The sequence below is a fragment of the Microcaecilia unicolor genome, chromosome 3, assembly GCF_901765095.1.
Source record: "Microcaecilia unicolor chromosome 3, aMicUni1.1, whole genome shotgun sequence".
In the NCBI taxonomy this organism is placed as follows: domain Eukaryota; kingdom Metazoa; phylum Chordata; class Amphibia; order Gymnophiona; family Siphonopidae; genus Microcaecilia; species Microcaecilia unicolor.
The window spans coordinates 412,640,655-412,655,938 of NC_044033.1; the positions used below are offsets into that span (position 1 = coordinate 412,640,655).

The window sequence follows — 15,284 nt, forward strand, 5'->3', positions numbered from 1 at the left end:
TTTGCCATTCTCTGTGGACCTTTACCAAATTCCATCATATTCTCATATGGCCAGAGGAAACAATTCTTTCCTTGTCATCAAGCAGATGAAGCCATTACGTATGGGTTATGTCCATCAACCAGCAGGGGGAGATAGAGAGCACTCAACTTTTCACAGTGCCTCATGGCCAGCCAGCTCCACTGCCTCTTCAGTATTCTCTATCTCCCCAAGCAGGGTGGCTGCAGCTTCTTCGAGTTCCATCAAAAATCTGCCTGGGGGTGGCTCCTGGCTTGCCAGTTGTTAGCCGGGGTGTGAGAGGCTATAGCAGCTTCACTTTGAAGGCACATAGGTTAGCCCTTTCCTTGCCTTACCCATGCCCCCGTGGATGTGGACATATTAGTTTGCTTTTCCCTGTCCTTTCCCACTCAGTGGATGTAGGCACATTGGTTCGCCTTTCCCTGCCTTTCCCATTCATTTGAGCCTCCGGAGTTCTTATTAATTCTGCTTTCCTCACAGTGTTAAAAAAAAAAAAAAAATGGAACACAGGTTTTCCTTTGATTCTTCTATGGGACCGGAGCTGTGATACTCGGTCCGGTGAGTAAGAATGATTTCTAACTCCTCCGGGGTGGGCCCGCGATCGGGGCGTTTTTGGCACGAAACTGCCATTTTGAATTTTCCCGCTGTTTTTGGCGATGGCTGCAGAGAATGTAAAGCGCTGTTCTTGGTGTGGCAAGCGCAAATCAGCAGCGGGGCTCTGTAAATCGTGCTGTACAGGTGTAAGAGCCGGCCCGAGCATGGCGAGTGATGATTCTTCCTGCTCAGAGCTGGCAGCGGATGCCATTATGAATTCTCCGCATGGCGCGGCCTCCGTAGAGACGGAGAGCCCTGAGCCCGGGGGGGGGGGGGGAGACGGACCTCGAATTGAGGCTATTCAGGGAGCGGCTAGCCCCGGACGGGATCTGGGTGCCCAGGGCGAGTTTTTCTCCCCTGATTTTGTGTTGTTATTGCATAAAGCATACATGCTGAAAAGAGCTCTCCCTCAAGGGTCGTCTGAGGCACCTTCTATTGCCCCCCCCCCCCCCCCCCCCCGGTGATTCTGGCCTGGGACTGCCCGCTGAGGCTATTTTCCCTGATAATTGGCATAAAGAAAAGCGTAGAAGAGCTAATTCCCCTTAGATTGTGGTGCACCTCCTTTTCCCCCCGTGGTCGGGTTGTGAGGATTCGGAGAGTTCTGGCAGGCCTTCGTGGTCTGAGGAGCCAGAGTCAGGTGCAGAATTACCACAGGATCTGGATGATCCCTTCGCGGTGAGGATTTTCCACCATGATGAGCTGCCAGCGCTTATTTCAGATGCCCTACAGGTCCTTTCTATTGAAGAGCCTGACAGTGGCATGGCCTCCTCTGTGAATCCTAGGATGGCTAGTACCAAAAAGCCTGCTCGAGCCTTTCCTTTGCATGACTCCATCCAAGAGCTTATTTCCGCTCAGTGGGCTGACCCCGAGGGACCTTTGAAAGTTTCCAGGGCTATGGGGCAATTATACCCTCTGCGTGAGGAGCATTTGGCTCGCTTTGCAATGCCTAAAGTAGATGCCCTAGTCACTGTGGTGACAAAGAGAACTACCCTCTCTGTGGAAGGAGGAGTTGCCCTGAAGGATATACAAGACCGTAGGCTGGAAGCAGCACTTAAACGGTCCTTTGAAATTGCAGATCTTACTGTTCGGGCGTCTGCATGCAGTTGTTATGCTGCTAGAGCCTGCCTGGCGTGGTTGCAACAGGCAGTGGAACAGCCCGGAGATGGAGCGGAGCCCTTCTTGGATGTGGGTCCGCGGCTGGAGTCGGCCTTGTCCTTTTTGGCTGATGCCTTTTATGATATTGTCAGAGCTTCGGCTAAACAAATGGCAGTAGCAGTGGCGGCTCGCCGTCTTATTTGGCTACGACATTGGGCAGCGGACATGGCCTCTAAGCAAAGGTTGGTGAAGTTGCCCTTTCAAGGCCTTCTCCTATTTGGTGAGGAGTTGGAAAAAAAATTGTTAAAGGCCTGGGAGATCCTAAACCCCAGCGCTTGCCCGAAGATAGGCCGAAGCCTTCCTCCAAGGGCCAGGCGGTCCACTCCTCTTATAGACCTCGCTTCCGTGAAGCTAGAAGGTACCGCCCGGGGCGTTCTGCTGGGTTCACTTCTCGTGCCCATTTTTCAGCAGAGGAACTCCTTTCGCTCGGACAAGCGTTCCGCAGCCACCGGCTCTAGCCCTGGAGTTCAGGGGCGACCCTCTCAATGATGGTGCGCCGGCCCCCTCCTCGCTTCCTGTCAGCGGAGGACGTCTTTCCCTCTTTGCCGAGGAGTGGGCCAGTATTTCCTCAGATCAGTGGGTTCTGGACCTGATCAGAGATGGCTACAGAATAGAATTCAACGCCCCAGTAAGAGACGTGTTTGTGGAGTCCCGATGCGGTTCTGCCGCCAAACGGGCGGCAGTAGAGGAGACTTTGCAAGGTCTGATTCAGTTAGGAGCCGTTTCCCCGGTACCTCCCGCCGAACACGGCTACGGCCGATACTCCATCTACTTTGTGGTGCCGCGAAAAGGTGGGTCTTTTCACCCTATTCTGGACTTAAAAGAATTAAACAAGTCCCTGAGAGTGCGGCATTTCCATATGGAAACCCTGCGCTCCGTGATTGCTGCGGTACAGCCAGGAGAGTTCCTCACGTCTCTAGACCTGAAAGAAGCTTACTTGCACATACCAATTTGGCCCCCGCACCAGAAGTTTCTGAGGTTTGCGGTGTTGGGAAAACATTTCCAGTTCTGGGCCTTGCCTTTTGGCCTCGCCACAGCTCCCCGAACCTTTTCGAAGGTAATGGTGGTAGTAGCTGCTTTGCTCAGGCGAGAAGGTATCAAGGTTCACCCATACCTAGACGACTGGCTCATCAGAGCAGACTCTGTAACAGAGAGCTATCAAGCTACAGCCAGAGTGGTCTCAGTACTTCAATCTCTAGGCTGAGTCGTCAATATGGCCAAAAGTTACCTGACCCCCTCGCAATCTCTAGAATATCTGGGGGCCAGGTTCGACACAGACTCGGGCTGTGTATACCTACCCGAGCTAAGGCGGTGCAAGCTTCAGAATCAGGTCCGTCTGCTCCTGAGGATGCCCTGCCCGCGAGCTTGGGACATTGTCCAGCTGCTGGGATCGATGACAGCCACATTGGAAGTGGTGCCCTGGGCGAGAGCGCACCTGAGACCTCTACAGTATTCCCTACTTCAAAGATGGTCTCCAGTTTCTCAGGATTATCAATGCAGACTTTCTTGGCTTCCTGCGGCCTGACTCAGCATGGAGTGGTGGCTCTCAGACAGCATGCTGCGGAGAGGAATGCTGCTGGCGCTCCCCGATTGGTGTCTAGTAGTGACAGATGCCAGCCTGAAGGGCTGGGGCGCACATTGCAAGGGGAAGCATGCCCAGGGTCTATGGAAACCCAAGGAGTCTGAGTGATGTCGGTCAACATGACAGCAGTGGCCTACATAAATCGACAAGGCGGCACTCAGTGCAGAGCACTGGCCACGCAGGCCGAACAGATTTGCCACTAGGCCGAGCTGCATCTTCAGTTTCTGTCGGCAGCTCACATTGCAGGTCAGAGCAACGTGCAAGCCGATTATCTAAGCAGGCATCAGATTGATCCAGCAGAATGGGAACTAGCAGACGAAGTATTCCTGCAGATATGTGCCAAATGGGGCAAGCCCGCGATGGATCTTATGGCGACAAGTTCAAATGCCAAAGTCCCGTGCTTCTTCAGCAGACGGAGAGATCCTCGCTCGGCAGGGTTGGATGCCTTGACTCAGCCCTGGCCTCCGGGCCTACTATATGTGTTCCCTCCGTGGCCCTTGATAGGGCGCGTGCTCCTGCGGATTCGGCTGCACCCAGGAGAAGCGGTCCTCATCGCCCCGGATTGGCCCAGGAGGCCTTGGTATGTGGACCTCAGACATATGCTAGTGGAGGCTCCCCTTCCTTTACCTCTGGTACCGAACCTGTTGTCACCGGGCCCGGTAGCCATGGAGGACGCCTGCCGCTTTGGTCTTATGGCATGGCGATTGAGAGGGCGCAATTGAGGGACAAAGGCTATTCAAACACAGTCATTTCCACTCTCCTGCAGGCCCGCAAGCATTCCACTTCCGTGGCTTATGCCAGGATTTGGCGCCAGTTTGAAGTCTGGTGTGTTTCAAGAGCGCTTTCTCCGTTGCGGGCTCCTGTCTCGCCGATTCTGGACTTTTTGCAGGATGGTGTACACAAAGGCTTGGCCTATAATTCCCTGCAGGTGCAAGTGGCAGCATTGGCCTCCCTGCGTGGCAAGGTTGAAGGCGTGTTCTTAGCTGCTCATCCAGATGTGGCACAGTTTCTTAGTGGGGTGCTTCAGCTCCGGCCTTCCGTGCGAGTACCCTGTCCAGCTTGGAACCTGGGGCTAGTTTTGAAGGCCCTGCAGGCTTCTACTTTTGAGCCGCTTTGGCGAGCATCGGAGAAAGATTTGACACTAAAGGCCGTTTTTTCTTGTAGCCATTACTTTGGCGAGACGGGTGTCAGAGCTCCAGGCGCTGTCCTGTAGAGACCCATTTCTGCAATTCTCAGAGTCCGGGGTCACGGTTCGGACCGTGCCTTCCTTCATGCCTAAGGTGGTTTCAGCGTTTCACCTAAACCAGCCTGTTTTCTTGCCCTCCTTTGATAAGGAGGAGTTTCCAGAATCTTTTGGGCAGTTGCACCTTTTGGATGTGCGCAGGACTCTGCTGCAGTATCTGCGAGTTACTATCTTTTTCAGGATCTATGATCATCTGTTTGTTTTGCTATCAGGTCCTCGCAGAGGGTCTCCAGCGTCTGAAGCCACTATTGCCCACTGGCTCAAAGAAACTATCTTTTCAGCTTATCTGCTTGCCGGCCGGTCTCCGCCTGTAGCCTTTAAGGCGCATTCTACCAGAGCGATTTCTTCCTCTTGGGCTGAAACTGGAGCACTCTCTAGTCAAGAGATATGCAGTGCAGCAACATGGGCTTCTAAGCTCTCTTTTGCCCGACATTACAGGCTGGATGTGGCTGCTAGGAGGGATGCGCGTTTTGGAGCACAAGTGCTAGCGCGTGGTGTGACCTTTTCCCACCCTATATAGGGATTGCTTTGTTACATCCCATACGTAATGGCTTCATCTGCTTGATGACAAGGAAGGGAAAATTAGGTTCTTACCTTGGTAATTTTCTTTCCTTTAGTCATAGCAGATGAAGCCATGAGCCCTCCCTGTATGATTGTCTGTATGCTGTGAATCTGTTTCAGGTTCTGTTCTTGTTTCCTGAAGTTCCTTCCTTGGGAGAAAGTTGGAAAACAGTCTTCAGGATTCATGTTCACTTATAGGAGGATGAGTCCATTCCCTCCAGTTTATGTTTTGGAGGATGAGTTTATTTCCTCCAGGAGGTTGCGTGTATCCCCTCCAGTTATACAATAAGGAGGATGAGTTTATTCCCTCCAGGAGGATGTGTTCATTCCCTCCTTTTGAGTTCATGCCCTTGTTAAGGGGCCATCGTTCGCTGTGAGGAAAGTTCATGTTATTCCCATTGCGGTTTGCCATACTGCTTTGGAAGCTTCAAATACTGAAGAGGCAGTGGAGCTGGCTGGCCATGAGGCACTGTGAAAAGTTGAGTGCTCTCTATCTCCCCCTGCTGGTTGATGGACACAACCCATACGTATTGGCTTCATCTGCTATGACTAAAGGAAAGAAAATTACCAAGGTAAGAACCTAATTTTCCCTTAGTCCCTCTAATTACTATATGAGTACTATCCAAAGTACCCTTATTAAATTGTTGCAGTTCTGCCCTCCCCTGAGTAACTGCACCTCCTCAACACACAAATACATTCTCCCCATTGTAGCCATTTGGCTAACCAACCTAAATCTGAAATCCCTAATACCCACAGGGCTCTTACCTTTTGAACCATTTTCAACAATCCAAAATGCAGAAAGTATCGGAACACACCCCACTTCAAAGCCAGACACGAAATTCAACTGACCTAACACGTGCAATAACCACATACCACAATTCACACAAACATTGGTGAGATCATCCAGTGTGATCATATGAGGGACAGCACAAAGTCCCCCCCCCCCTTTCATGCTGCTTTTACGGTATCAGAAATTGATTACATTGCTCTGGGGAACCAGAGCTTACTCTTCCCCAGGTAGAGTTAGTGACTTGTGTTTGAAAGTGGTTTTGTTCCAGTCTAGTGATTGGGCAGAGCAGGTAATTGCTGCAGTAAATCATCATACAGGAGGGGCTGAAAAGCCTTTGTAGTTTACTGATATTGTTTATTATGTGAAAGGTTGGTGTGTTAAATATCAATCAAATCTCATGTAACCAGCATGAGCATTTTATTTATTTACTAGCTGTTACCGCTGGCGTTGCTTAGTGATAGGTTAGTACTTTGTAATTGAGAAAAGCAAGGTTTATTTGTGTGTAATAACACTTTATAAGTATGCTGAAGTGTGAGTGTGCATGGACATATGCTACTCGGGGGTGTGTGAGAACAGGTGAGTGTGAGTAGGGGTGAGTGTCAGTGGAGGGGGGTGCCATTCTGGAGTGTGTGATTGGGGTTGTTTTGCTGAGGGGTGTGAGAACGGGTGTGTGTGATGGGGTTTTTTTGCTGCGTGCTTTATTAGTGAGTGGGGGGGGGGGGGGGCTGTGAGTATAACTGAATGTGACCGGGGTGTTTTGCTGACAGGCGTGTGAGAAAGGGTGTTATTGACCTTGAGTTTAATACTCCCTTAAATCAGAAAATGTTGAGACTGGATCCCTACCTAGCACTAACTATTTTTTTTTTCTGATCAATTTGTTTAGGTTGATTTTCTTTATTAGTAGTTTTTCAATCTAGCAAGTGTCTGCCGTTTGGCTTACACCGTTTTCTTGTCAAAACACACCTTTTTTCAAAGGCATATTGAAATTGTTTCCCGCTCTTTTCGAGGAATGTTCCCTTGGCGGGGTAGTGAATTCATGCACAGACACACACTTCGCAGCCTGACCCCAATACTTTCTCTCTACCCTGTTCCCAGCAGTTTCTGAACCCTCCTTGTACTGAAATTGTCATGGAAGAGGGTATTAGAGAATGAGAAAGGGACAACTGCACAGCTGCTGTCCATGTTTCTCCCCACTAATCTCTGAGCCCTCTCACCCTGTCCCAACCAAGCATCTCTGTCACAGTCTCCCAACCACTCAGTTTGTCGCTTAGTAATCTGTCTCATCTCATAGACTTGGGAGGGGGTATTGAATCTCCCTTGTACTGAAATTGTTAGGGAAGAAGGTATTAAAGAATGAGAGAGGGACAACTGCACAGCTGCTGTCCATGTTTCTCCCCACCAGTCTTTGAGTCCTCACCCTATCCCAAGCAGTTTGTCAGGGTTGCCAGGTGGAAAATTTTTTTCCCACCCAATCCCGCACAAGAAACAGCCCAAAACCCGGCCAAACACAAACCCCGCCCCCGCCGTCATCAACCCCGCCCCCGCCGTCACCGCCCCCGCCGTCACCGGCCCCGCCTCCCCCGTCACCGGCCCCGCCTCCTCCGTCACCGGCCCCGCCTCCCACGTCATCGGCCCCGCCTCCCACGTCATCGGCCCCGCCCAAAACGTCACTAACCCCGCCCCCCGCGGCCAAAAAAAACCCCGCCCTGAAGCCCAAAAACCAGCCCAAAAAACCGCAACCCGCCGCGGGCAAAAATTTCCCGCGGCGGGTCGCGGAAAACCGCCCAATTGGGCGGTAAAACCGCCCACCTGGCAACACTGCAGTTTGTCGCTTAGCAACAGCAAGAAAGAACTTTCCGACCTGCAGCCTATTTAATGGTTGGAGGTGTAGCTCCCCCTCCCTGAGTGCCCTCGTGAACTGAATCACTTCAAAACTACACAGTAACCTCAGCAATGGCGGGTAGAGTCTGCATGCCGGTTTTGGTGGCCGTAGCTCCTTGGAGGGGGGGGGGGGGGGCTGGAGGAGTTAAGACATGAACAAACAATGAAACACATGCGCCTGCTTTATATATATATATAGATTTTTTTTACAGTACTATAAAGGTGCATATTTTCAAGCATGGATTCATGTCTACAGTGGGTGAAGTAGCCCTAAGTTTAATATCTATAGAAAGAACACCTTTTAGATGATTAATCTATGAAGAACTTTCTCCCCTAAGTGTTCACATTGACATCAATAGAATTGTAGCAGTCCTTAGCAAATCTGTGCACTTTGAGGATTCCCTGATTTCTTGAACCCTACTGTTTTGACTGTTTGGCACTATATACTGAAAGAGCCCATTTAATAAAAGTATATTTGTCCTCAACCTCTACTTTTAGGAAAACATGGATATGTATTCTCGAGTGAAGAGGCGGCGGAAGAGTCTTAGAAGAAACAGCTATGGAATGCAAAACCGTCATGAAGAATCTACAGAAGGGGAAGAGGAGGGGTCAGAAGGTGCAAGATTTTTAACAACTGTGAAATTGAAATGTTTGCATGTGTAATGTGCCTGTGAAAGAGTAACATAATAATATAGTAAATGTTGGCAGATGAAGACTTGCACAACCCATCCAGTCTACCCATCAAGGAATCTGGCACTGTGCACAGGTTCCACTTCATGATTAAATATGGTATACTTTATCTCAGTCTCTCCATGCCAGTTTTGGGGCACAGACCCTAGAAGTCTGCCCGTACTGGTCCTGTTTCTGAACTACTGAAGTAGCAGTGGAAGCCCACTTCAGCCTCAATCAGCCTCCTGAGCTGATTTTGCCATTTGCAGGACCCAGACTGTTGAGGTTTGACTAGTATTGGTCTGTCTTCCCATCCCCTGAAGCTGCAGTCAAAGCTCTCTCCAGTTACGAGGTCATTTAAGTTTTGCTTTAATTGGATTCCATCCTTTTTCTGTGTTTTCCATGCATTCCTGTCACCATGTCTGTTTTCACAGCCTCTAATGGGAGGACATTCCAGGCCTCCCCCACCCTTTCCGTAAAAAGTATTTTCTGACATTGCTCCTAAGTCCTCCCACTCTGCAACCTCAACTCATGACCTGTAGTTATGCTGCTTCTCTGTCTCTGAAAAAGATTAGTTTGCACAGTAATACCTTTTAAGAATTTAAACATCTGTATCATATTCCCTCTATTTGTAGTTTCCTCTAGGGTATACACATTGAGGTCTTTTCAAGTCTCTTCTCGTACATTTTTTGGCATTGACAATGTATCTGTATGACTTGTGATGTATGCACAAGTCATACAGATACTTTGTATTAGAGACAGTTTTCTTAGTTGGAGACCTTATAATTTTACGAGTAGACACGCAAAAGACAGGCAAAAAAAAAAGTGGGAAAAAGTGGGATATAAATGTGCTAAAATAAGTAAATAAAGTTTTGAAAATTGTGTGGTATTGTTTGGCAGAGGATCTTCTGTTTGCTCTGAGTTCTGTTTATTAGGTGGGTGAGGGATGCTGTTGAGATGCATTTACAGCCCCCCAGGGGAAGGAAATAATGGTGATTTCTTGATGAGTGATACCTCTCAGCAGGATTTGGGGCCTGTGATTGTAGAGTTCTAGATGTGATGCATGGCCTCTGACCCAGGACCATCACTGCAATAAAAACAGTCTAAATCAGTATTCTCAGAGGACAAGCAGGCTGCTTGTTCTCACAATTGGGTCATCGTTGTCCACGGTGGCTCAGGAACCGGAAGAAAAATTTTGCCAGCAAAAATAAAGACTTTCGGTAACGTTCCGTCATGCGAGCAGGATGGTCTTCAATGCGAGCAGGATGGACTGCACATGCGCGAACGGCTTCCCGACCGCTGCATGAGCTTGTCTTTTTAGTCTTTTTTTCTCCGCGATTAGGTGTGCCAGTGTGTTTTCACTCCGTTCCGTTCGGCCCAGGACGAAGACTTCTTTCGCGATCCTTGTTCGTTTTCTTTTTCTTATTTCTTAACATAGCTCAAAAAAAATTTTTTTTTTAAATTGTTTCCCGTAGTTTCTTAGTCATTTTTTGCCATTTTAAAGTTTCCTTTCCTTTTTCACGCGGCCGACCTTTAGGCCGCTCAGTCGTGTTCTCCCCTTTTTGTGCCCTTCCTTTTTGGCACAATCGTGTCGTTTGATTTTGCTGAGGCTGTGTTTTCTTCCATGCCATCGAAGACACCCAGCGGCTTCAAACGTTGTTCTCGGTGCAACCGGACCATCTCAGGTACCGATACCCACACTTGATGTGTCCAGTGCCTTGGGCCCGACCATAGCCCAGCCGTTTGTAATCTGTATCTTCGTATGAAGAAACGGACCCAAGTGTCTCGAGAGGCTCAATGGGAAAAACGTTTTGGAGCTGGGTCCGGTCCTTCGACATGGGTGCCAAGGTCGGCGGCGTCGACATCGACAGGAGCATCGACGTCGGGGAGCAAAGTAATGACTGCTGAGAGACCAATTCGCGCTGGGAGCAGTGAGACGTTTTGTGGGTCTCCACCTGTCTCGAGGCTTCCTGCTAGGTTGGACCCGGCCCCAAGGAGATGTGAGGATTCCACGTCTTCCTCGTCAGTACCGAGGAGTCTCGATGACGGGCGTCGAGCGAAGGCTAAGAAGCACCATCATCGTTCTCCATTGACGCATGGTACCGGGAGCTCAGGGACGTCGAGAGAGTCGGCACCTGAGAAGCGTCGTCACTGAGAGGACCGCTCCCCCTCGATACAGGAGTTGCCGATGTGTTGGTCTTCTGGCAGCCCGGTACCTGCTCCCGAGCCTCCACGGATTCTGACACCGGCACCACAGTCTTTTCCGACGGCGGCTCTTGACGAGCGTATCCGGGCCTTGTTTCCAGAACTTCTGGAAGGCTTACTGCGACAATCAGCTTTGATGTCGGGGGTGCTTGTGCCCCCTGTGTCATCTGCTGTAGCGGTGCCTGGCCCTTCACCTGTGGTGAGGTCTCTGACCCCGGTGCTATCTGCGTCGGCTGCCACCTAGGTCGACTCCCCTTCGATGTCGGTGGAGGAAGCTTCGCCGCAGTCGGATCGGGCGTCAACTTCTCGACATCGCCACAGAGGACGTTCCTCGGCATCGAGACAGGTCAAGTGTCAGAGTACTTTCACTCAGATTGTGTCTGACACTGAGCAGGAGCGCTCGTGGGAATCAGAGGAAGATCCCAGGTACTTCTCTTCCGATGAGTCTTTTGGGATTCCCTCTGACTTTTCACCTCTGCTGGAAAGAAGATTATTTCCACCAGAGAGTCTTTCTTTTTCCTCTTTTGTCCGGGAAATGGCTACTGCTATTCCGTTCCCTGTGGAGGTTGAGGAAGAGCCCAGGTCTGACATGTTGGATTATTCTTCTCCACCTAAAGAGTCTGTGAAAGTCCTCTTCCATAAGGTACTGAAGGAAGTCCTTATGAGAAACTGATCCGCCCCTCTGTCTGGCCCTGTGGTTCCCAAGAAAGCAGAATCCCAATATCGGATCCATGGTGAACCTGGAATGATGAGGTCCGAATTACCCCACAATTTCATGGTGGTGGATTCTGCTCTCAAGAGAGCCAGGAGTACTAGTGACTATGCTTCGGCGCCCCCAGGCAGAGAAGCTAGGACTCTTGATTCTTTTGGGAGGAAGGCGTATCAGGCTGCTATGCTCATGGCCAGCATCCAATCATACCAGCTCTTCACAAGCATACACTTGCGGGACTCGATAAGTCAACTGTCCAGCTTGGTTGATGCACTCCATGCGGAGTTGGCCGAGCCTTTTCGCCAGGTGGTCAGGCATCAGATGGCGTGTCACAAGTTCCTGGCCAGGGGTACTTTTGACACGACGTAACATCCGTGGGGCACCCCCTCGGTGGATCTTTTTGGCACTCGGATCAGTCACAAGCTCCTTCAGTTCTGTTCCAGTCTTCAGGCTCACGACAGACTAGCGTCAGATGCTTTTCTCTTGCATTGGGGAACAGGCCTTCTGTATGCATATTCTCCCATATCTCTAGTAGGGAAGACTTTGCTGAAACTCAAGCAAGAATGAGGAGCAATGATCCTGGTTGCTCCGTTCTGGCCTCGTCAGATTTGGTTTCCTCTTCTTCTGGAGTTGTCCTCCGAAGAACCATGGAGATTGGAGTGTTTTCCGACTCTCATCACCCAGAATGAGGGGTTGCTTCTACACCCCAACCTCCAGTCTCTGGCTCTCACGGTCTGGATGTTGAGGGCTTAGAATTTGCCTCCTTGGGTCTTTCAGAGGGTGTCTCCCGAGTCTTACTTGCTTCCAGGAAAGATTCCACTAAGAGGTGTTACTCTTTCAAATAGAGGAGGTTTACCATCTGGTGTGATGACAAGGCTGTCGATCCTCTTTCTTGTCCTACACAGACCCTGCTTGAATACCTTCTACACTTGTCGAGTCTGGTCTCAAGACCAACTCCGTAAGGGTTCACCTCAATGCAATTAATGCTTATCGACGTGTAGAGTGTAAGCCTATCTCTGGATGGCCTTTAGTTGTTCGCTTTGAGAGGTTTGCTTTTGTCAAAATCCCCCAGTCAAACCTCCACTAGTGTCATGGGATCTCAATGTTGTTCTCACTCAGCTGATGAAAGCTCCTTTTGAGCCACTGAATTTCTGCCATCTGAAGTACTTGGCCTGGAAGGTCATTTTCTTGGTGGCTGTTACTTCAGGTCGTAGGGTCAGTGAGCTTCAGGCCTTAGTGGATGCATCTTATACTAAGTTTCATCACAACAGAGTAGTCCTCCGTACGCACCTTTAAATGCCTGCTGAAGATGATGTCTGAGTTTCTTCTGAACCAGTCAGTTGTCTTGCCAGCATTTTTTCCCTGTCCTCATACCCACCCTGGCGAAAGCAGCTTGCAAACCTTGGACTGCAAGAGAGCGTTGGCGTTTTACGTGGCGCAGGCGAAGCCCTTCAGATAGTCCTCCCAGTTGTTTGTTTCGATCCCAACAGGAGGGGAGTCGCCATCGGAAAACGCACAGCCTCCAATTGGCTAGCACATTGCATTTCTTTCACTTATGCCCAAGCTGGGCTGACTCTGGAGGGCCATGTCACGGCTCATAATGTTAGAGCCATGGCTGCGTCGGTGGCTCACTTAGCCTCCATTGAAGAGATTTGCAAGGCTGCAACGTGGTCTTCAGTCCACACATTCACATCTCACTACTGCCTTCAGCAGGATATCGACATGACATTCAGTTTGGGCAGTCAATGCTGCAGAATCTGTTTGGGGTTTAGAATCCAACTCCATCCCCCTTGGCCCGTTTTATTCTGTTCCAGGTTGCGCTGTCATCTAGCTGTATATAGCTTCGGGTTAACCTATGTTATGTCCTCGCTGTGGTGAGGCCTAATTGACCTATGTTTGTTGTTTTGAGTGAGCCTGGATGCTAGGGATACCCCACGTGTGAGAATAAGCAGCCTACTTGTCCTTGGAGAAAGCGAAGATACTTACCTGTAGCATGTATTCTCCGAGGACTGCAGGTTGATTATTCTCACAACCCCTCCCACCTCCCCTTCGGAGTTATTGTTATTTGTTATGCTTTTTGATTTAACTGAGGTACGTGCTTGTGCGTCGGGCGTGAAGTCAGTCTGCTCGGTGCACGCTGCAAGCGTGCCAGAAGACTGGCAAAACTTTTTTGTTTTTACTATTAGAAAATGCCAATTTCTGGGCTGACGCAGACGTTAACCCACGTGTGAGAATAATCAGCCTTCTGTCCTCGGAGAATACCTGCTACAGGTAAGTTTCTTCGCTGCATCTACAGTAGATTTCCTTTGTGGCTTCATTCCAGATAGTATCTCAAACTTAATGATTTTCTCTGTGGACCCAACACCGTTACCTCTTGTACTATGCCCTGCACTCCACCAAGGAATAGATCTAGAATGGCTCCCCCTCTTCTCTGTTCCTGGATTGGTTGCTCTATGAGGCAGTCATTTATTATATCTAGAAATTTTATCTCCCTGGTGCTCCCTGATATAATATTTATCCAGTCAATATTGGGGTAAGTGAAATCAAAATACTACATCAAGTCTACTGTCCTCTACTTTGAACCCTGGACTGGTTAAACTAAAACACGAAAATAAGTGGAGAAAACAGACCTTGGAACACAGAACTCCAAATACACAGCACACAACAAGTCAGAAGCTCACAATAATCATAGGTCATTAAAAAAACAACAACTTCATTTCTGATAATTAAGGCAATGTAATCCAGTCTTGGGCTCAAAAGCAGGCAAACAGTACTTCATCCAGCTGATGAGAGAGTTCTACAGTAGCAACTGAAAAAAATCCACGGTACTTATATTCATACTCTGCCATGTTCATGATGTGCTGCAACTACAACAACTGTCCTAACTATTCCCGCTTGGGCAGAAGTTGTTGGAGACTTTTCCTTGGTTCGAGAGGATAGTGCATCCCCTGATGGGTAAGTCCTGGCTACAGGGGTACTTTCTGGTTCAGCAGAGTGAAGCTTTCCTTTTAGGAGATCTCCTCCTTCCATGGCAGCACAAGGGCTGCTAGACTACAGGCGGACTTCTCTACAACATCCCTGTAGGTCTCCCCTCTGTGTACCTCTTGTCTCCCTCACCTCCTCTGTCTACTACTCTAGCTTCTATTCCAAACTTTGGCGCAACTGCATGTAGTTGCCACTCCGACTCATTAAAAAATATAAATTGCATGTAGGTAGACAAACCGTACTCTGTTTAGTTTTGGTCTATTTCAGAGAATGCTGAACCCAACATTGTCAGTTTTCTGCAAATGTAGTTTTTCTGTGATTTTAAAGAGAGAAACATTGTCTAGATTTACTTAAGCCAAGTCTGATTTAGCATGAATATAGGTTAAAAAACTGTGTGTTTCTCTTTGGTTTAGAATCTCATGAGGAAGAAGATGTAGATGAAGTGGAAGAAGCAGAAGGGGAAGAAAATGATAGACCTTACAACCTGCGACAAAGAAAAACTGTGGAAAGATATCAGGCACCTCCGATAGGTACTGCAGGGAGCCAAGTTGTAATACTTTTTAGTACATTTCATGGTGTACTAGTAAAAAAAAAAAAAAAGGCCCGTTTCTGAAAGAAATGAAACGGGCATTAGCAAGGTTTTCCTCGGAGTGTGTATGTTTGAGTGAGTGTGTGTGAGAGTGACTGTGTGAGAGAGAGTGAATGTGCGAGTGTGTGTGAGACAGCGTGAGACTGGGTGCGAGTGTGTCTATTAGAGAGAGTGTGTGCCAGGGTCGTCGTCCCCCCTCCCTCCCTCCAAGTTCCAGGGTCGTTCCCCCCTCTCTCCCTCCCTCCAAGTTTCAGATTCCCCCCTCCCTCCCTCCGAGTTTCAGGGTCCCCTCCCTCCCAGTTCCAG

The 15,284-nt window shown here is 49.2% G+C and overlaps 1 protein-coding gene across 1 annotated transcript in view; it reads left to right on the plus strand.

Moving 5' to 3' along the window:
• Positions 1–15,284, plus strand: part of ATAD2B (ATPase family AAA domain containing 2B) — a 714,191-nt gene that overhangs the window by 175,322 nt on the left and 523,585 nt on the right. The window contains 2 exon segments of the mRNA XM_030198808.1: positions 8,320–8,437; positions 14,803–14,919. Of these exon segments, the coding sequence (XP_030054668.1) occupies positions 8,320–8,437; positions 14,803–14,919 (235 nt within the window).